Source organism: Xenopus laevis, chromosome 5S (assembly GCF_017654675.1).
Source record: "Xenopus laevis strain J_2021 chromosome 5S, Xenopus_laevis_v10.1, whole genome shotgun sequence".
In the NCBI taxonomy this organism is placed as follows: Eukaryota; Metazoa; Chordata; class Amphibia; order Anura; family Pipidae; genus Xenopus; species Xenopus laevis.
Window position 1 is genome coordinate 74,040,135 of NC_054380.1, and position 20,962 is coordinate 74,061,096.

Below are 20,962 nucleotides of genomic sequence, written 5' to 3' on the forward strand. Positions count from 1 at the left end.
CACAGTCCAGAATCGCTACAACACCTTCCACGTCACGTAAGCGCAGAGACAGGTGCTGCGTATTTGGGGAAGTTCAAGCAGGGAGGGAGCAGCAAAGCTGCTTAAAACTAAGTGGCGGTTCCTCCCCTCAGAATTTTACCGGCAACGTAATTGACGGTATTTTTTTTAATATCGGCACCGGCCTTGAGACCCTTTTTTTCCGGCTGGACCAGTTAAATACCAGCTGGGTGGCAACCCTACTAGTGAAGGGGGCAAATCTTTCCCATTTTGCTTCACGTAAAAATGTGCAAATCAGTGAAAATTGAAAAAGGCGTATTTTCACATATATTCATTTATCTTTTTTTTTCACTGCACATGTGTTATTTTAGGCTACTTTTGAAGTGCCTCTTGGCTAGTTTTGGGCTGGTTTTGTAACTGACTTTGGCTGTTTTTGAAAATTAGACCTGGCAACCCTGGTGGGAGAGGTGAATTCTGCTTGCACTGGTTTTATGTCAGAACCAGGTGTTGCAGAAAGGGACAAACAATGGTTTGAAATAACAGTAAAAAACAATGAACAATTGACATTCTTTAGAATTTAATTTCCTTTCTTTAGTCAATATTTTATTTTTGGGTTAACATCCTATTCGCCAGTAGACATATTCTTTACCTTACAATTAAATGTGATATTCAACCGCTTTAAAAAACAAAACAAAGAGATAATATGGAACACGCTTCTTTAAACTAAAATGCAGTATAACACCCTATACGGTATACGCTGTTCTACTTCGACTTTCCTCTCGCTACAGGGATTTAAATTCGATTCCGGAAGTGCCTCATCTCAAGCGATGCATGCCGGGATATGTAGTACGCCGGTGCCGTCTAAAGCAAGAGACAGGCTTTCACAAAGACTACATCTCCCAGCAAAGGTTGCAACGCCCTCCCAGCGCTTGTTGGTGGGGCGAATGAATCAGTGGCGTTGTTATTAACGCCATATTGAAAGCAGAGTCTGAGACGGAGCTTTTGGAAAGCGGTTGTGGGGGATAGATACGGCGATAGGATCTCTGTCCATCCTACACCGTGCTCGCTTCCGAGTGCCTTACAGCTGCTGATAACTGATCCGCAATCGCTAGAGAATAGAACGGTCTATTTTTCGGGTGTGAAGGCGACGGGCTGTGGTGCAAATAGCGCCCTAGGAGAGGCCCTGGGAGTCGTCCCTGATAGATTAGGGTTTGTAGCCGTTGTGTGGGCATTGTTGTGTTTCTAGGTGCCCTTTGCCATGGCGTGTGGAGCCACACTTAAAAGGACTATCGAATTCGATCCTCTGTTGAGCCCAGCAGCGTCTCCCAAGAGAAGAAGATGCGCCCCCCTCTCTCCCTCGGGGCCCTCCCCACAGAAATACCTTCGCTTGGAACCTTCACCGTTCGGGGAGGTGTCCCCTCGTCTTACTGCAGGTGGGGGATTTATCCAGGGGCTGGGGGAGGGGCACGGGGGAAAGAATTGGAGTAACTTGCTGTGGGGGGAGGAAAGGGCTTGTGCTGTATGTCAGGTTGTGGCTTTATTGTGGGTGCTGGTTGGGTAGTTCTCTGTGGGACACTCATTCTAGGTTTAATAAATCATAGCAAAACTGGCAGTGAATTATATAAAAAAGCATCTGATTTCTTTCTGAGCATTGTAATAGTTAGGTTTAGGTTTTACTTTGCCATATATATATACACAGTTAAACTTCGTAGAACTCCCAGGAGCCCACTGGGCTCAACACCAGTTGTTTGTGAGTTCTATTGTTCCAGCAATTGGGCAGTGACTACTCTTAATGGCCTCCCACTGATGGGCCAGTAATGCGGCAGCCTCCCAAAAGTGTGAGCATATAGGTCACCCCGAATCCTGTGTTGTGCACATTAGTATGTAAACTTTGCCCAGGCCCATGAAGTTTAAGATCCCTGCATAAACATTGTCCTCCTTTCTATTTAACCGCACAATTGTACGTAACGTTTTTGTAGGGTTTTCAGGAATACTTCTATGCCAACTCGGAATGCCTGCGGATCTTCCAGATAAGGGCCTTCATGTAATTGGGAGCCCCATACCCATAATAGTTTTACCTTTAAAATTATGCCAGATTAGTCCTCAATGGTAATTCTTTGTATTACTACAGAGGAACATAGATTTGAGCAAGATAATAATAGTTTAAACAGTACACTGTGGGAGTGTTATGACCATGTTTTTGGACAATTCTGGGTGATTATTTCAGGTGGTGGACAATGTGGATGCTTGCCTAGCTGTCAGACCTGTCCACGTAGAATCAACAGAATAACCTGGAACTTACTGACAAGTGTTTCTGGCACATTGCAGCTAAATGGGTACACGTGTGGCTCATATATGTGTCTTAACAGAACAGAATACTACTTCCTGCTTTTCAGCTCTCTAACTCTGAGTTAGTCAGCGACTTGAAGGGGGACCACATGGGACATTACTGTTCAGTGAGTTTGCAATTGATCCTTAGCATTCAGCTCAGATTCAAAAGCAAACGGTTATGACCCATGTGGCTCCCCCTCAAGTCACTGACTGGTTACTGCCTGGTAACCAATCAGTGGAAAGCAAGAGAGCTGCAAAGCAGGAAGTAGTGTTCTGGCTATTTTGTTATAGTCACTCCAGCCTTTTATACATTACATTTTTGGCTAACTATATTGAAAACTTTTTTTATCTTGCACTGCTGAGCTCTTTTTATTCTCAACAATTCCTTTTAAAGAAAAAAACGTTTTAAATTGAAATATCTAAAATGTCTCTAAACAGCCTTCCAATTGACATACCTCTAATTACTACTGTGCATGCTTGCACCTACTCCAATGCATATCAACCAGGCAGGCATGCACAGTTGCACAACTCCTTAATGAGCCTTCTCTCATTTGAATAGGAAGCAAACATACTAAGCAGCTTCATGCTAGATAGGTAAGTGACTGGTTTCTGCAGCAGGTTTCAGCTTCTATCTGAGGAAGGACATCAGACTAATTGTAAGAAGAGATGTCATTTTGGAAGCCTTTTTAAACGGATTTTAAAATAAAAATCCTTACTAATACTTAAAACCCATTGGCATGAAGTTGAAATTGATTTGCACTTTGCAGTCCCTACCCCATACCTTTGGATCATTCAACATAGTACTATGTGAATAACTTTTTAAACTTGCATTCAGTTTCAAGAGGTCAAAGTGTGCAGTTTTTAATATAACAATTCCTATATTCCGATCTGATTGACCGTAATTTGTGACTGTACATTCCCTCAAATACTATTCGCAATAGAGATACATGGACTTTCCTTCAGTCAACAAGCCAGCAGCACAGTTTAAAGGACAAGGAAAGTATTTTTTTTTATCCCCCATGATTGTAAAGTCCACCCTATGAAGTACCTGGTCGCTAGGTTTTTTAGTGCAAAATCCGTTCTGTTCTCCTGTTCCGCATCCTAGTCTGTAAATGAAGCACATCGTTATCAGCGCCGACATTTTCTTTTTTCAAGATGGCGCCGGTTGTTCATATGCGCATGCGCCAAATCTATTACGCGCATCACGTGCGCGAGCGTCACAGTAAAGTAAAAAAATATAAAACGGATCCTAACAAGTAACAGGCAGTCCGGCAAGGCGTCACCATAGCAACCGTTTAGACGTGTTGCTATTGGTGCGCGCATACAAGTGGGAGGGCACAAGGACAAGCTTTGTGCACAGTTTGCACGTCCTCCTGCTCTGTTAGCTTGTTCACATATGAGCTCTACTGCGCATGTGCTCCCTTTGAACGCTTTCAGTGCGCAGAATCCTCTGCCTTTGTCTGTGTTGAGATCGGATGCATCATGGGATTTTTTTACACAGTACTGTGCGGTTATTTCTGTAAGCAGCCTGCAGATGTCACCAAAGGCTATACACAGAGACGATTGGAAGGCAAGGCTGACTACACAAAAGGTATGCCTATATCTGAAGCAGGATTTATGTATACACTTTCCTTGTCCTTTAATGGCCATTGGTTGGTAAAAAAAACTGATGGTTTGGAAATTTGTCCTGCTTTTATTTTGCCAGGTGGTCAGTTTTTTTTATGGGTTGCTGTAGATCAGTGCTACATCATGTGAGTTATATTGCTGTCAAAATTCATCAGTCCATTGCGAAGCCTCTGTATAATGAGGGAGGTGTGTGTTTATAAACGCAACGTCTCCGCCGATTTTTATTTTTTGACTGGGGGGGTTACATTTTTGCTGCTAGCCCTCAGATCTGGTATAACGTTAACCAGCTAGATTTAAATTACATTTTAAATAGATAAATAGTAAACTATATACAAAATTATTATTTATCTATTGTATAAATGTTTTTAGTTGCCATACTATTTGCTATGCCAGATCTAGTGAAAACATGATGTGCGGCAATTCCATGAAATGTAACTTTATTTTTCTCAGTTACTGCTGTGGTTATTTACACATCTGTAAACATAGCTTGCGAATGTGATGGTGTAACCATACTTCCTGTTGTGGTCAATTTATTTATATTTTTCTTACTGGATTAAAGTGTTGTAGAACAATAATATTTAATGCAGAGTATTTGCCCATGTGTAAACTTGCACCAATCACCTTCTAATTTCTCAGAAGTAATAGTCTGTCTGGTCCTGTAAAGCTGGTCACACGTGGGACACTTATGGCCATATTTAAGGGCAATAAAAAAACAGAAATGAGGGGAGTAAAATGTGAAACAGAAATGCCATTATGCCCTTTAGACCCTAGTTTTAAAAGTATTTATAAAGCTACAGTGTTTCCTCTTAATGCCATCAAGTTTGGAAGAATTGGACTAAATGGTCACTGCTTTGGTGGCAGTTTAAAGGTAGTCACAAGCAATATCAGACTGGGACACCAGGGGCCCGCCTAAGAAGAACCTTAGGCCAGGGGCCCGCCTAAGAAGAACCTTAGGCCAGGGGCCCGCCTAAGAAGAAGCTTAGGCCAGGGGCCCGCCTAAGAAGAACCTTAGGCCAGGGGCCCACTCTCAGTACTATTCGTTCTCTCCTCACTCAACCTTTGTTCTCCTAGTCTCTTTACATACTATAATCAATTATTCCATCTATTTAGCCTCGTTGTTCTCATAGATATAGGGAATGGCCATGAAATAGGCCAAATGTTTAGCAGCACAAGGACACCTGGGAGTTTTCCTTGTATTCCAGTGGGCCAGTCAGACACCCCAAATGCTTGAACAAAAAAAAAAACGAGGAGTTTAGCTGATTATTCTTTACCTAATAAATTATATTTTGGCTTCTATGAAAGTAGCGTATGATAAACTTTGGTAGTGATACTGTACTCTAGAGAACTCCATCTGTATTTGCTGTGTGTATTCCTGCCTCATAGGCCTCTAGATTCCTCTGGCTGCAAGAATTCTGCCTTAGTTTTTACAGCTTGTTTCCTGTCTGTCCTCTGTTTGAAGTGAGCTAGTCCTACGCCTACACTATGATAAAATCCTTGGCTGCATTCCTGTTTAGAAGAGCACCTCTCCTTTCCAAATTCCTTTGCTTTCCCAGAATATTGCTCAAATTTGCATGACAGAGGAATTGTTTTTTTTCTTTCACCTAACCAGAAATGAAACTTTATTACTAAGTATTTTTTGTAGTACAGGTATGGGATCCATTATCGGGAAAACCCATTATCCAGAATGCTCCGAATTACGGAAAAGCAGACTCCATTTTATCCAAATAATCAAACCTTAGATATAATTAATCCTTATTGAAAGCAAAATCAGCCTATTGGGTTTATTTAATGTTCACATGATTTTCTAGTAGACTTAAGGTATAAAGTTCCAAAATATGGAAAGATCCATTATCCGGAAATCCTCAGGTCCGGAGCGTTCTAGATAACCGGTCCCATACCTGTACAAGAACTTCATTTGACTACTGGTGCCCTAAAAATTACTCATTTGGAGGACAAAGCATGTTGGACGATTGGCTTTTATAGTTCTCTGGATGATAAAGTTACATATAAGTCAAATGGCTCAAGGCACTGGCTGACATATATGTTGGGTATCCAGCTCCATTTGTACTAAAAGATACATGGGTTATGAGGTTTCATCCACGATCCCCTTATGAATTACTGGCCTTATTTCAGTCCTCTGATAACTATAGAGTGCAGGTTATCTTCTGTAGGAGCTTTTATAGCTTTCAGACTATGACTATATAAATGGTATAACATATGCTCAACCTTTCACATCATATACCTTGTGTCCGTGATTATAGGGGTTATTTATTGGTTAAGCCTTTTATCTTTATCTGTTTCAGAGCAAATCCTTTATAACATTAAACAAGAGTATAAACGAATGCAAAAGCGAAGACATTTAGAAAGCAGCTTCCAACCAACAGACCCCTGCTGCTCCAGCGAGGGCCAGCCACAGACTTTCATCCCATCTGGGCCGACTTTACCAGGTCAGTAAGAATTTGTCTTTTAGAATAGGTGCTCTAAGCTTTCATGCACCGTTTTGTGCTGCTGCGGTCAATGTTCAACATAAAAAAAAATCACACGCAACCTGATTTTAATGCAGCTGTAAGTCACATCTTATGATTGTGGGGTAATTTTGCAAACTCCATGCAACTGTAACTTATAAGCCTATTAAAATATACCGAAGAGTTCCCAATAGCAGCCCAAGATCGCTTATTTGGGGAGCTCAAGCTCCATGGTACCTCCAGGGGGCTCAGAATTTCATTTCTTTCGGCTGCCAATTTTAGCCTGCTCCTTGCTTTTTAAAATTGCTGTGGTATCATCAGCTTTACATATTGGGGCCCTGTCGGTTATGTATGTAGATATGCCTACTGTGTAATAAAGAATTGTTTCTGTATAAGTTCTTGGTGTGCAACCTGTTATCTATATGTAAGTTCTATAAGTTATTGTGAAAGTACATGCCACGTGGACATATCAATATTTGAGCTTTATCTTAAAGGTGATTGAACAAAAAGCAAAAAAGATATGCACCCGTGACTGTAATACCTGATTGTGTGAAATATATACAGCTGATCTATATTTGAGGAGCTTTAACAACCTGTTAAAATATTCCCACAGCATCGCAATGGGATATTTTACAAATTTGAAATTTGCACTTTTTACATTGATAAATGCAAGGTTATGCAATTTGGCAAAAATAATATAAATGCAAGTTATACACTAAATGGCAGTGTGTTGGGAGTTTCCTTAACTGAGAAGGATCTAGGGGTTTTTGTAGATAACAAGTTGTCTAATTCCAGCCACTGTCATTATGTGGCTACTAAAGCAAATAAAGTTCTGTTTTGCATAAAAATGGACATAAACTCAAGGGGTGAAAACATAATTATGCCTCTTTATAGGTCCCTGGTAAGGCCTCATCTGGAGTATGCAGTGCAGTTTTTGGGCTCCAGTCCTTAAGAGGGATATAAATGAGCTGGAGAGAGTGCAGAGACGTGCAACTAAATTGGTTAGAGGGACGGAAGACTTAAATTATGAGGGTAGACTGTCAAGGTAGGGGTTGTTTTCTCTGGAAAAAAGGCGCTTGCGAGGGGACATGATTACACTTTACAAGTACATTAGAGGACATTATAGACAAATAGCAGGGGACCTTTTTACCCATAAAGTGGATCACCGTACCAGAGGCCACCCCTTTAGACTAGAAAAAAAGAACGTAGGGGGTTCTTCACAGTGAGGTTGTGGAATGCACTGCCAGATGATGTGAAGGCCAGTTCTGTTAATACCTTTAAAGGGGAACTATCGCGAAAATGAAAATTTTATATACCGTATATACTCGAGTATAAGCCGTCCCGAGTATAAGCCGAGGTACCTAATTTTACCTCCAAAAACTGGGAAAGCTTATTGACTCGAGTATAAGCCTAGGGTGAGAAATGCAGCAGCTTCTGGTAAGTTTCAATAAAAAAATTTAGGGTTTCTGCTCCCATTGGAGGTGCCGGCGTCTTGTCTTTTGGATGCCGGCGACCATTCTTGGACGCCGGCGAATATTCTTGGAGACTATTCTTGGACGCGGCGACTATTCTTAGGCGCCGGCGACTATTCTTAGACGCCGGCGACCGTTTTTGCGCTTGACCCGAGTATAAGCCGAGGTAGAGTTTTTCAGCATATTTTGGGGGCTGAAAAACTCGGCTTATACTCGAGTATATATGGTAAGCTTCATCTCGCTAAAATAAGACTTTCTTTATAGAATCAATTAAAAATTCTGTTTTTGAAATAATCAAGTTGCTCTTCAGAAGCTCACGCTTTGCAACCTGTCTCTCTCAATGCTGTCTTCATGCTGAGTTCTGGGTCAGATTTTGATTGACAGGTATGTCTGTCTTTTAGGGGGGCTCCCTTTCCTAGTAATGTATAGAGTTTAATTCAAATAACCAACTCCAGTACAAACAAAAGCTAACAAACGAACTGACTGTCACACACACACACATACTCAAATACATCTAATAGCAACCCCCCAAAAGATGAATTAGACCTAACTGTCAATCAAAAACTGACTCCACCTAAAGCATGAAGAGAAAAGAAAGAGCCAGCTTGCTGAGTATGGGACAGTGAAGAGTTTAGTTATTTCAGAAACGTTACAGAATATTTGATTATATTTAGAAAGTTTCTTATTTCAGTGAGATGAAGCTTATATTACATTTTTATTTTCATGGGTGATCCCTTTTAATAGTGGTTTGGATGATTTTGTGGTAAAGCATAATATCCAAGGCTATTGTGGTTATATATATATATATATATATATATATATATATATATATATATATATATATATATATATATATATATATATATATATATATATATATATATATATATATATATATATATATATATATATATATATATATATATATATATATATATATATATATATATATATATATATATATATATATATATATATATATATATATATATATATTATATATTTCATGTGAGTGTATGGAGGGGTCGGTGTGTGTATATGTATGGATGCTGGGTTTCATTGGGAGGGGTTGAACTTGATGGATTTTGGTCTTTTTTCAACCCAATGTAGCTATGGTATGCTTAAATAGAATTTTGTATTTTTTTGGCCATTGGCTTGGGCAATGGCCACTCATCCTTCACTGCATTTAAGAAAGTGTCTGGATTGAACATTGTTTGTGTCAGCTTTCATTACAGAATTGGAAAATAAACTCTTAATCTGCTTTCTCTGAAGGCACATCAGCTACATCTCCATTAAGAAAGGAGCAGCCATTGTTTTCATTAAGGCAAGTAGGCATGATATGTGAACGACTGCTTAAAGAACGCGAGGATAATGTCCGTGAGGAATATGAAGAAATATTGACCACAAAACTCGCAGGTATTAGATTTTAGTCCTTTTAAGGGCTTTCTTCGCTTTCAGTACTATATTGTTATATATAACAGTCCTAAAACATGGAGCCAAAGAACCGGAAACCACCCTACATTTTCATTCATTGTTTGTGTTAACTGTTCCTTTTAAAAGGAAAGTTTAAATTTAGGAAATTTAGTGCGTGTGCTAGTACAGGTATGGGATCCGTTATCTAGAAAGTTCTGAATTACAGAAAGGCTTTCTCCCATAGACTCCATTATAATCAAATAATCCAAATTTTTAAAAAGGACTTCCTTTCTCTCTGTAATAATAAAACAGTAGCTTGTACTTGACCCAAACTGAGATATAATTTATCCTTATTGGAGGCAAAAACAGCCTATTGGGTTTCTTTAATGTTTAAAGGATTTTCTAGTAGAGTTGAGGTATGAAGATCCAAGTTACAGAAAGATCTGTTATCCGGAAAAACCCAGCTCCTGAGCATTCTGGATAATGGGTCCCATATGTGTGTATGAACCCTGTTCCAACTAGTTTTGAAAGCATCTGCTTGCACGTTTATCGTCCCTTTTTCTGCTGCACCTCCTTATATATAATTGCCTTCCCACCTATATATATTCATAATGGTAGGTTCTCTTAGCAGTTCTTCTTGGCTTTTTTTCAATTTTAACTGCTGTTTTTCTAATTTCCGCCTTTTGCTAATACCTGTGCTTCCTATTTTACACGTGTTCTTGCAGAAGTAAATCATTTTTCTGTCCAAAAAAAGCTTAGTTGAAAAGGTATTGCTTGGTGCAAGAATTTAACTTTGTTGGATTCTATGGATGAGATATTTCATTGCTGCTTCCAAGGCAACAAATGTTGCAGGTGATTTAATATAATAGGCATATGCAGAAAACTAAGGCTATTTGTGCAGAGTAACATATTTCCATATGTTACTATGAGTGATATTTAATATCAGTGTAGAGCTATGTTTAAGCTGAGGATCCTCTTACATTGTATTAATGCAGAAGGTGGTTGTACCATTGCTAAATCCAGCAGCCCTATTTACCAAGCTGTCGGCTGAAATGTCAAAATATCTCTAGGTTGCATATTGGTAAAACGGGCAGGGGAATACAAATGATGAAATAAAATAATGAGTAGTTACTAGATCGTACCCTGTAGGAATAGACTTTTGTATATTTGGTATGTATTTTAAATTGTTTACTTTTTATTTCCTCTTCTAGAACAATATGATGCTTTTGTGAAATTCACACATGATCAGATAATGCGACGATTTGGAGAACAGCCAGCTAGCTGTAAGTTAACTGACATATTAAATGAGTTCTAAACGCCTTCTATAAGAGGCAATTAAAGTGCCACAATTCTCATTAATGCAAAATATTGTTTACTTGCTACTGTGCCAGCCTTGATGTACAGCATTCTTCTTATGTTTTTCCTTGGAGCTTCTGGATTCTTGGCAATATTCCACTTCTACTTCTATTTTTGCTGCTGGCAGACCTCGAATGGCAAAATGGCCAGAAAGTGCGCCTTTCAGGGTCTGGCCACGCGGGGAGATTAGTCGTCAGGTGACAAATTTTCTCTTTGCGGCGACTAATCTCCCCGATCTGCCTTCCCCTGGGGGCAGGCAAACAGATCGATTTGTTTTCCAAAGTCGCCCAAAGTTTCCTCATGAGGCAATTACGGGCGCCTTTGGAAAACAAAAGCGTTCCGCGTGGCTGCCCCCCAGGCGATTTACATTTTAGGCAGGGGAAAGCAGATCGGGAGATTAGTTGCTGCGAAGAAGAGGAGATTTGTAGTGCCCGTGTGGCCGAACCCTAAAGGAACAGTAACGCCAAAAAAGTGTTTTAAAGTAATGAAAATATCATATAGTGCTGCCCTGCACTGGTAAAACTGCTGTTTGCTTCAGAAACACTACTATAGTTCATATAAACAAGTTGCTGAGTAGCAATGGCGGGAACTCAAAAAAGGGCTATATGGCACAGGTTAAATAGTGGATAACAGAACATTATGTTCTACAGAGCTTATCTTCTGTGTAACCTGAGCCTTTTGAATGGCTGCCCCCATTGCTACACAGCAGCTTATTTATATAAACAATAGTAGATTTTCTGAAGCAAACACAGCAGTTTTACCAGGGCAACACTGCATCATATTATTACTTTAAAACTTTTTTGATGTTACTGTTCCTTTAAGAATGTAAAAGCATGTTTTTAAGGGGCATTTTGATTTTGAAAAAAAATGATCATAAACCCAAACCTATATTTGTCCAATTGGAATGAAAATTGTCTTGTTTAAATCCAGTGGCAAAAATCCTGTTTCGTGTGACTAGGGGCAGGATTCGTACAAGTTCCCGAAGCGTCAGGCATCAAATGAAATGTTAGTGTTTGAGAGTTTTCCTTTGATCTGTTATTTTTGACCACCATCATGAATACTTAAAGGCTGTTGTGAAATGCATTTTTAGGGATGCACCAAATCCACTACTTGGGATTCAGCCAAATCCTTTGTGAAAGATTCGACGAATCCTAATTTGCATTTTTTCACTTCTTTGTTTTGTGATAGTCACGTGATTTCCCTCCCCGCCCCTAATTTACATATACAAAATCGGTTCGGTCAGATCCGAATCCTGCTGAATTCTGGTCGATTCCCGAACTGAATCCTGGATTCGGTACATCACTAATTATTTTGTGACTTTCTACTGGGGGTAGGACACCTTGGGGCTCATTTATAAACACTGGGCAAATTTGCACCTGGGCAGTAACCCATAGCAAACCAATCTGTGATTCGATTTTTCCAGCCAGCTGCAAGTAAAACTGAAAACAAACATCTGATTGGTTGTTGTGGGTAACTGCCCAGGTGCAAATTTGCCCAGTGTTTATAAATGACCCCCCCTTTGGGTTTTTGTATTCATCACTTATGATGCCGTAAGAGGAGGAGCTGCTGCTTAAAGGACACCTATCAGAGCAAAATGGTTTCCTCCACTGGAGGTGGGAGCTAATGGAGTCCAGTGGAGTGGAGGAAATAGTGTTATTTTGTCAGACAATGCGCTTATTGAGGGTTCTGTTCCTTTATGGTGCAGGGGGCTAACTCACCTGAATACTTTTAGTTCACTTTTTTATGTTTCCTAAATAACATTACATTTTTAATCATGTGTTTGTTTTAAATTCTAAATGTTTTGTTTCCCATCTCTCCTCTGCAGACGTTTCATGAATTGTCCCTTGTCTTTCTCGGCTGCCGTTTTCCCTTATTTGCTGCAAGATGTCCTAGTAAAGAATTGCAGCAATGCCATATTCCCCTTCCCTTTGAACACAGGTTATTTCAAGCTTTTGTCAGTGGCAACCACTCTTCCGCAGCGACTGGTTTTGGAGTGCTCCCTGATGTCCGTGGCACCTGGACGTGGACCTATGCTACCTGTATTAAATATACCAATGGCCTCATTTGCTGTATCGTTTAAAATTTGGCTTCTTTTGTTCATGTTTTAAAATGGAAAGCATTAAAGCTGGTGTTAAAGAACATGCCCTTTGTTAGATGTGTAAATAGTTCACATTAGAATGACATTTTGACAGGTTTTAATGACTGCACTACAAACACAAGCAGTATCCAAGATGGAGTCATTCCTGGGACTATTTTAAAGTGACATCCAGCAGTTTGACAGTGGGGAGCCAATCAAAGAAGAAAAAGGGCATGCTTGTATTAATGGACTATGGGGGGTGGGTGCAAAGGTAAGAGGATTTGACTTCTTATTTTGTAGTTTATTTATTCTATCAGTCTTTAACAAGTGTTTAATGCAATTTTTTTCTGTCTATCATTGTTTAACTGCCTTGTAGTACTGGAATTTAGTTGGAATAAAATAAAAACACAAACTTGGTATTTTTTTTTTCTTTAATTGGAAAAAAAAAAATCTTAAATTTGCTCTTTGATGGATGTGTAGGGTCACTGTTTGCGATGAAGATAAATCTGCCCTATAGAGACTTATGGAAGAGAACTAAACTCTAAAAATGAATGGATAAAAATGCCATATTTTTATATACTGAACTTATTGCACCAGCCTAAAGTTTCAGCTTCTTAATAGCAGCAATGATCCAGGACTTCAACCTTGTCACAGGGGGGGTCACTATCTTCACACATGCTCAGTGGGCTCTGAGCAGCTGTTGAGAAGCTTAGCTTAAGGGTTGTCACAAATTATCAAGCAGAAAATGAGGTTTGTCTGTAATATAAGCTGATGCTACAGGGCTGATTATTAAATTCTGATTCTAGTTGCTCTGGTTTCTGTGCTGCCATGTAGTAATTATCTGTATTAATTACTAGCCTTGTATTGTGACGTATATTCTATATGTACTGTATATTGTGAGTGGGTCCCTAAGCTCAGTAAGTGACAGCAACACAGAGCATGTGCAGTGAATCAGCAGAAAAGAAGATGGGGAGCTACTGGGGCATCTTCAGAGACACAGATCTTTACTGCTAACGGACTTTGGTTGCCTTGGGCTGGCACAGAAGCCCAAAACATAATGTACAACATTTCTAGCCTACTTTAAGTTAAGCATATACACTTCACTGAATAATCATGAAAAGCAAGGATCGAAAGAATCATCAGGATAAGCTTATTGCTTTCCCAGTTGGGTCCGGGTGCTCATGCCCCAGACCTTCAGCATAGGGGAGCAATTCACAGGCATTCAATGACAGGCAGGCACCACTCTGGAACATCCATCAAACAGTAGAATCCAGGAGCCAAAATTAAAGTATAAAACTATTTCTTTATTTTACATATTAGACATAATGTAAAATAAAGCAATAGTTTTATATTTTAATTTTGGCTCCTGGATTCTACTGTTTGGATGTTCAAGTGGTGCCTGCCTGTCATTGAATTGCTGTACTTTAAAGTGGACCTGTCAACCAGACGTAAAAGCTGTATAATAAAAGTCCTTTTCAAATTAAACATGACATCCAAATTTATTAAAGCATTCATAACTGTTGTAATCTCATTTAAAAATCTCAGCTGTCAATCAGATATTGTCTGCCCCTCCTCTATGCCCTGGGCATACAGGTGGGGCAGGAAACTACTTTCACTTTCCATTCAGCGCTTCTTAGATATCATCACTGCTCTCCCCACATTCCCGCGCTCTCTTTACCATTTAATTGTGTAACCACTGCTGGAGGATGGACATCAGGTCCCCCATTCTGGTGCACAAACAAGATTCTGAGATGATACAAGGCTTGTCTTAATAATAGTGTCCACAAAATGGCTCCTGCTTGCTTGCTATAATTATGAATTCCCAGACTGAAGGAAACAAGATTCAAATAATGTATACAGTGTAATTAAAGTTCATTTTGCTTGACTAATGTGATAAATTAGGATTTTGAATACTTTTTTTGGGTGACGGGTCCCCTTTAAGTTAAGCTTTAATTCTCCTTTAAGGATTTATCCCTATCTTTACTGCGGGGCAGTGCAAAAATATAGTCATGTGACTTTAGAGCACCATGTGACCAGATTTTAAGCTAAATCTAAAAATTCTAGATGTGGTGCATTGCTGTACAAGATGAGTTGATTGCTGCAGCTGCAAAAAGTGTAAACCTTAGAATAGCATGATCTGCTCATTTGTCCATCCTTCAGTGTATGGCCACCATATGACTTCATTCCTTACAGGAAGTAGTGCTCGGGCCTCCTTTTAAAATGCTTGGTTGTGGATGTTTGGGTCTAAGAGCGGTGGCAGACAGGGAGCACCAAATCTTCGCTTCTGCGGGAACTAATCTCCCCAAAATGCCTTCCCTCTGGCAAGAATATGAATTGTGGGCGGCATGGCATACGAATCGCTTTGGATTTCTGAAGTTGCTTCATGAGAGGCATTTGCCGGCTGGAAGGCATTTTAGGGAGATTACTCGTCCGCAGAAGCGAAAATATTTCACTGGGCGACTAATCCCCGTCTGCCACCACCCTAAGGTAGGTAAAGAAACTCACTAGCACACCCTGTCCCTTGGAACTGATTTCCACCCAGTGCTAAATGTTTCCTGAGGGGTCGGAATCCTCCAGTTAGTAGCAAGTCAATTGGAAACCGGTTTCCAATTGACTTATGGCTACAAAATAGACAATGATAATTGGCTTAGCTAAGACATTATGGGTGTTTTAGCAAAGACAATTCTCCTTATTGCAGGAATTTTTTTTTAACGCAATTAATAGCCACAAAAAGTACTAGTAACTGTGTCCTCACCCTAAATGAGGATTTCAGACCAGTACTGAGAGCTGGAAGGCAGAAGCATTTTCTAGATTGACTTCAGTTCCATGTAAAATTTGACTTTTAAGTTATAAACTGTAAAGAGTGCCTTATTATAATGCTAATGGGGGAAGTGACAAAAAGCTCAAAAATAGCTTAGCAAAGCAGAAAAGTGAAATCCTACTATTCTTACCAGCAGAATGATGTGAAAATGCAGAAGAGTATTTTTACATGATAAGTTTACTGGTGACAGACTATAGTGGCTTTATTCATTAATTTGAAGGAAGTTGGATGGAGAGTTTCTCAACACTTGTTTACTGGTTACTGAGAAATCAGACTAGAGTGGAGTCCCATGGGAGGGGTGAGGGGGCATGATGGTAGAACTGCGCTAAAGAAATGTCACTGACTGTTACAATTTTGCCTGCAAATGCTCAGAGCATCAGGCAAAATGGAAAATCTAATCTTAATTGCATGAACAGAGAATCATGACTAATATTAGTGCTACTGGCCAGTGACTTTACACTAGGAGGTATTGAAAGGTAGGTGAGATTAAAATGACCAAGGAAGCCTTTGAATTTAAGATTAATGAGCAAATTGTCATTGGTATATGCTTCAAAGCTCCCAGTGTAGGGAGTGTGTGTTACATAGTTTTACATAGTTAAATAGGGTTGATAAAATACCAAAGTCCATCAAGTTCAACCCCTCCAAATGAAACCCAGCATCCATACACACACCCCTCCATACACTCACATAAACTATATATACCCATATCTATACTAACTGTAGATTTTAGTATTATAATAGCCTTGAATATTATGCTTGACCAAGAAATCATCCAAGCCCCTAACCAAGTCTATCCTCATAATTTAAGTCTTCCATCCCTCTAACCAGTTTAGTTGCACATCTCTGCACTCTCTCCAGCTCATTTATATCCCTCTTAAAGGAGAAACAAACCCGGTCTACAAAGGGTAGGTGTTTCTACAAAAACACTTAGATCCTTCTCAGTTAAGGAAAGCCCAACACACTGCCATTTAGCGTATAACTTGCATCTTTTAGCCAGTTCTCTATCCAGGTACAAATACAATGTTCCAGGCCATCATTCCTTAATTTAACCAGTGACCTTCTGTGTGACACTGTATCAAATGCTTTAGCAAAGCCTAAGTAAATCACACCCACTGCCATCCCAGAATTGAGGTCCCTGCTCACCTTCTCATAAAAAGAAATTAAGTTAGTCTGGCAAGATCTATTACACATGTAACATAAATAGTGAAGCTGCTTATTTGTATTAAAGGGATCCTGTCATCGGAAAACATGTTTTTTTCAAAATGAATCAGTTAATAGTGCTACTCCAGCAGAATTCTGCACTGAAATCTATTTCTCAAAAGAGCAAACAGATTTTTTTATATTCAGTTTTGAAATCTGACATGGGGCTAGACATATTGTCGATTTCCCAGCTGCCCCAAGTCATGTGACTTGTGCCTGCACTTTAGGAGAGAAATGCTTTCTGGCAGGCTGCTGTTTCTCCTTTTCAATGTAACTGAATGTGTCTCAGTGAGACATGGGTTTTTACTATTGAGTGTTGTTCTTAGATCTACCAGGCAGCTGTTATCTTGTGTTAGGGAGCTGCTATCTGGTTACCTTCCCATTGTTCTTTTGTTTGGCTGCTGGGTGGGAAAAGGGAGGGGGTGATATCACTCCAACTTGCAGTACAGCAGTAAAGAGTGATTGAAGTTTTTCAGAGCACAGTCACATGATTTGTGGCAGCTGGGAAATTGACAGTATGTCTAGCCCCATGTCAGATTTCAAAATTGAATATAAAAAAAATCTGTTTGCTCTTTTGAGAAATGGATTTCAGTGCAGAATTCTACTGGAACGGCACTATTAACTGATTCATTTTGAAAAAAAATGTTTTTCCCATGACAGTATCCCTTTAATGGGAAATTAGATCTTAAGTTAGTATTAGCCTGTTTTCCTTGTAACAGAGGGACCTCCTTAGCTGTTAAACTGTATGCCCCCCATACTCCTCCCCCATGGCCCCTTGCTAATCCCACTGCCCAGTCTACCCTAGCTTCCCCATTCCTATTTTAAACATCCCTCCAACCTCTTAGCCATTCATTCCCCTAGCTCAATGGATCTAGCACAACAGTGAGTTGCAATTCATCACAACTATATAGGTTGTACCCTAAGGAAAATACAACAGATTTACCTTTCTATTTTTCTAATAATTGAATCCCCTACAAACACAATCAGTTAAGGCCGGGCTCTGCTCTCCTCCCCACCACTACACTCCCATCTTCTTCACACAATCTGGCAAATCTGTTGGGATGTATAAACCCTGGAGCTGCCTCCCTTTTCTTTTTGCCCACACTAAAGTTTCTTACGGTGACCCAGCTCATCATCCTGCTGCTGATCTCCTCCCCGAAAACTATCTGACCCCGATAGGTCCTGCTCCGTGAGCAAGAGACTCCTCTCAAGATTGTTAATCGACTGCAGTGTTGCAATTTGTTGCTCTAGTGCTCTAACATGAGCCTCTTAAGTGCCAATCTGCTTACAACTGCCACAGGGGAAAGAAGTTTGGATCTTTTGCTCCAAATCTGCATACATATGGCAGACTGTGCACTGGGTCAGACCTTCAAGCCTGCTAGCACTCATTATCCCAGTTACAGATGAAAAACAGTTTAGAAGAAACTTTTGACCTAGTTTGAACTTCCTTTAGTTTGACACTCCTGTATTTGTAACTCCATTTACAGAGCACTCACTTAAAGAGCAAACACTTAAGAGCAGCTAAACACTAGAGCAAGCTCCACTGATGTCCAAGGGGATTTATTTTTACCTTCTCTTCAGGTGCACTAATCAAATCCTACCCACCTCAAACTGAGGGAAAACTAACTGCAAAGTAATGCAGGTTGTGACAAACTTGATGTAAGTACAATAGCACACCAAATGTTGCTATTTAGCACCCAAGACAGAAAAAAACGATAAAAATGAAACCACAGTACTTAAAAATACAAACCTTCCTTTAAAATAACAGTTAATAACAAATACTTATCCTTTTGTGTTGCTTTGTTTGCTTCAGTTGCTTTTACCAGCAGAGCCGTAACTAGAGGGGGGCGGGCCCTGGCGCGGGACGTGCAGCCGGGCCCCGCCCCCTACGTACGGCCAGAAACGGCCGCATTAGAACAGTGGCGCGAGCTGCCGGGGGGGCCTGAGGGGGTGCGGGCTCTGGCCCAATCGCACCCCCTGCTCCCCCAGTAGTTACGCCACTGTTTACCAGTTAGCAGCCTGTTAGTAAACTATGTGGCATTTTTGAAAACTGAGCTGCTTAAAGGGAAAGTAAAGTCTAATATAGATTAAGGCTAGAAATGCTGTATTGTGTATACTAAACACAAATTTACTGCACCACAAGCCTAATCAAACAAATGATTTATGCTTTCAAAGTTGGCCACGGGGTCACCATCTTGTAACTTTGTTAAACATCTTTGCAAGACCAAGACTGTGCACATGCTCAGGGATCGTCATAAATTATCAAAACAACACAAGTCAAAAATATCTGCCATAAGCCGATACAGCAAGACTGATTAATAATCAATAGGCAGATTGTTGTCATGTAATCTAATGTGGATTTTATAGTTTTTGTATTGTTTAATTCAAACTTTCTCCAACTCTGCAGAACCAATGGCTGCAGCAAAATAATGCTCCAAATAGAATCCCAGTTTATCTGGACAAGGAAAGTCTAAAATAGAATAAGGCTAGAAATGCTGTATTTTGTATACTAAACATAAACATGAACTTACTGCACCACAAGCCTAATCAAACAGATGATTTATGCTTTCAAAGTTGGCCACAGAGGGGCTGTCATCTTGTAACTTTGTTAAGCATCTTTGCCTGACCCTGCACATGCTCAGTGTGGTCTGGGCTGCTTAGGGATCGTCATAAACAAAGCTGCTTGAATTCTGCATGGCTGGTAAGTAAGGCGGGGGCTCCCCCTGCTGTTCATAAGTATGATTGTTTCCCGGCTCAGCAGTTAGGGAGCATCTGACAATTCCTATCCACAGCAATAAATGAAGGGAGAATTTCACTGCATACAGTCAGGTTTCTTATAAAAACAGTACACATTTTCTAATTAAAGTATATTGGAGATAGGTTTCTTTTTCATTAAAGACGGTAAAAATGGGATTTCTTTTTTTGCCTTTCCTTGTCCTTTAAATCCAGCTCCATGATCTTTGTCCCTGCAGCTGTAGTAGAAAACAGTAAAGGGGATGTAAAAGCAAAAATAAAATCCAATACAAATCTCTACACGTTCTCCAACTGCTCTACAGGGAAACAAACAAAACAGGAAATTGTTTCATTACTTACCGTAATTTCTGTTTCCTGGTCACTTTCCATGGCAGCATTCACCAATGGGTTAACCCTAGCAAGATAAAACTGCCCGCCCCTCTCATACTCACTGTCTTAGTTGAAAAGCTTGTCCAGCAGGGTGGGACATTCCTTGGTGAATGCTGCCATGGAAAGTGACCAGGAAACAGAAATTACGGTAAGTAATGAAACAATTTCCTGTTTTCCTTGTCACTCATGGCAGCGATTCACCAACGGGAACTACCAAAGCTAACAGGGAGGGACTTCACACAAAAATGCAGTAAACATAACACTTTTATTCAGTAACATTTACAACTGCTTGAAGAACCTTTCTCCCAAATTTTGCTTCTTGGGAGGAAAGGATATCTAATTTATAGTGCTTGATGAACGTATTAACTGACGACCATCTTGCAGCTCTGGAGATTGCTTCTGGCGATGCCCTGGCTTCCATCGCCCAGGAACTTGCTAATGCCCGAGTTGAATGGGCTTTTAACCCCAGAGGAACCTTCCTGCCTGCTGAATTATACGCCTTTGCAATTGCTGCCACAATCCAGGAACTTACTGTCTTCTTAGACGGAGCTTTGCCCTTCCTGAATCCGCCTGGAATGACGAATAAATGTTCCGATTTTCTCCATGTCCTTGTCCTCTCCAAATATATTGTGAGAGCTCTGACCAAGTCTAGCTTATGCCACTGCTTCTCCTTCTCTGTCTTTGGAGATGGACAAAAAGAAGGAAGGGATACCTCCAAATCCATGTGGAACTTCGAGATGACTTTCGGCAAAAACTTAAAAGCAGGCCTTAGCACAACTTTATCTTTAAATATAACTGTAAATGGCTCCACAGACGATAATGCAGCTAGCTCACCCACTCTACATGCTGATGTTATGGCCACTAACAAGATAACCTTCAGAGTAAGATTCCAATTTGAAACATCCTCCAGAGGTTCAAAGGGTGGTTTTGTCAGTATGTCTAAGACAAACGGCAAATCCCAAGGTGGTGAATATCTTCGTATGTGAGGTCTAACCCTCTTCAAGGCATTGAAGAATTTTTTCACTAGAGGATCAACTGCCCAAACCTTTCCTGTTAGTGCTGAGATGGCTGACACTTGCAC

General features: G+C 40.1%; 1 protein-coding gene across 1 annotated transcript; it reads left to right on the forward strand.

Annotated features, from left to right (window-relative positions):
• Positions 1–1,016: 1,016 nt before the first annotated feature.
• On the forward strand, positions 1,017–13,149 carry akirin2.S (akirin 2 S homeolog). Its single transcript, NM_001092015.1, has 5 exons — positions 1,017–1,430; positions 6,258–6,401; positions 9,164–9,307; positions 10,516–10,587; positions 12,486–13,149. The coding sequence occupies exons 1-5, from the start codon at positions 1,256–1,258 to the stop codon at positions 12,494–12,496; spliced, it is 546 nt and encodes a 181-aa protein (NP_001085484.1). The 5' UTR covers positions 1,017–1,255; the 3' UTR covers positions 12,497–13,149.
• Positions 13,150–20,962: the final 7,813 nt, after the last annotated feature.

Excerpts from the sequence above, each read along its gene's own strand:
- akirin2.S (NM_001092015.1), top strand. The coding sequence starts at position 1,256 with ATGGCGTGTGGAGCCACACTTAAAAGGACTATCGAATTCGATCCTCTG. Across the intron at positions 1,431-6,257 it reads GTCCCCTCGTCTTACTGCAG|AGCAAATCCTTTATAACATT; the intron begins GTGGGGGATTTA and ends TATCTGTTTCAG. Across the intron at positions 6,402-9,163 it reads ATCTGGGCCGACTTTACCAG|GCACATCAGCTACATCTCCA; the intron begins GTCAGTAAGAAT and ends CTTTCTCTGAAG.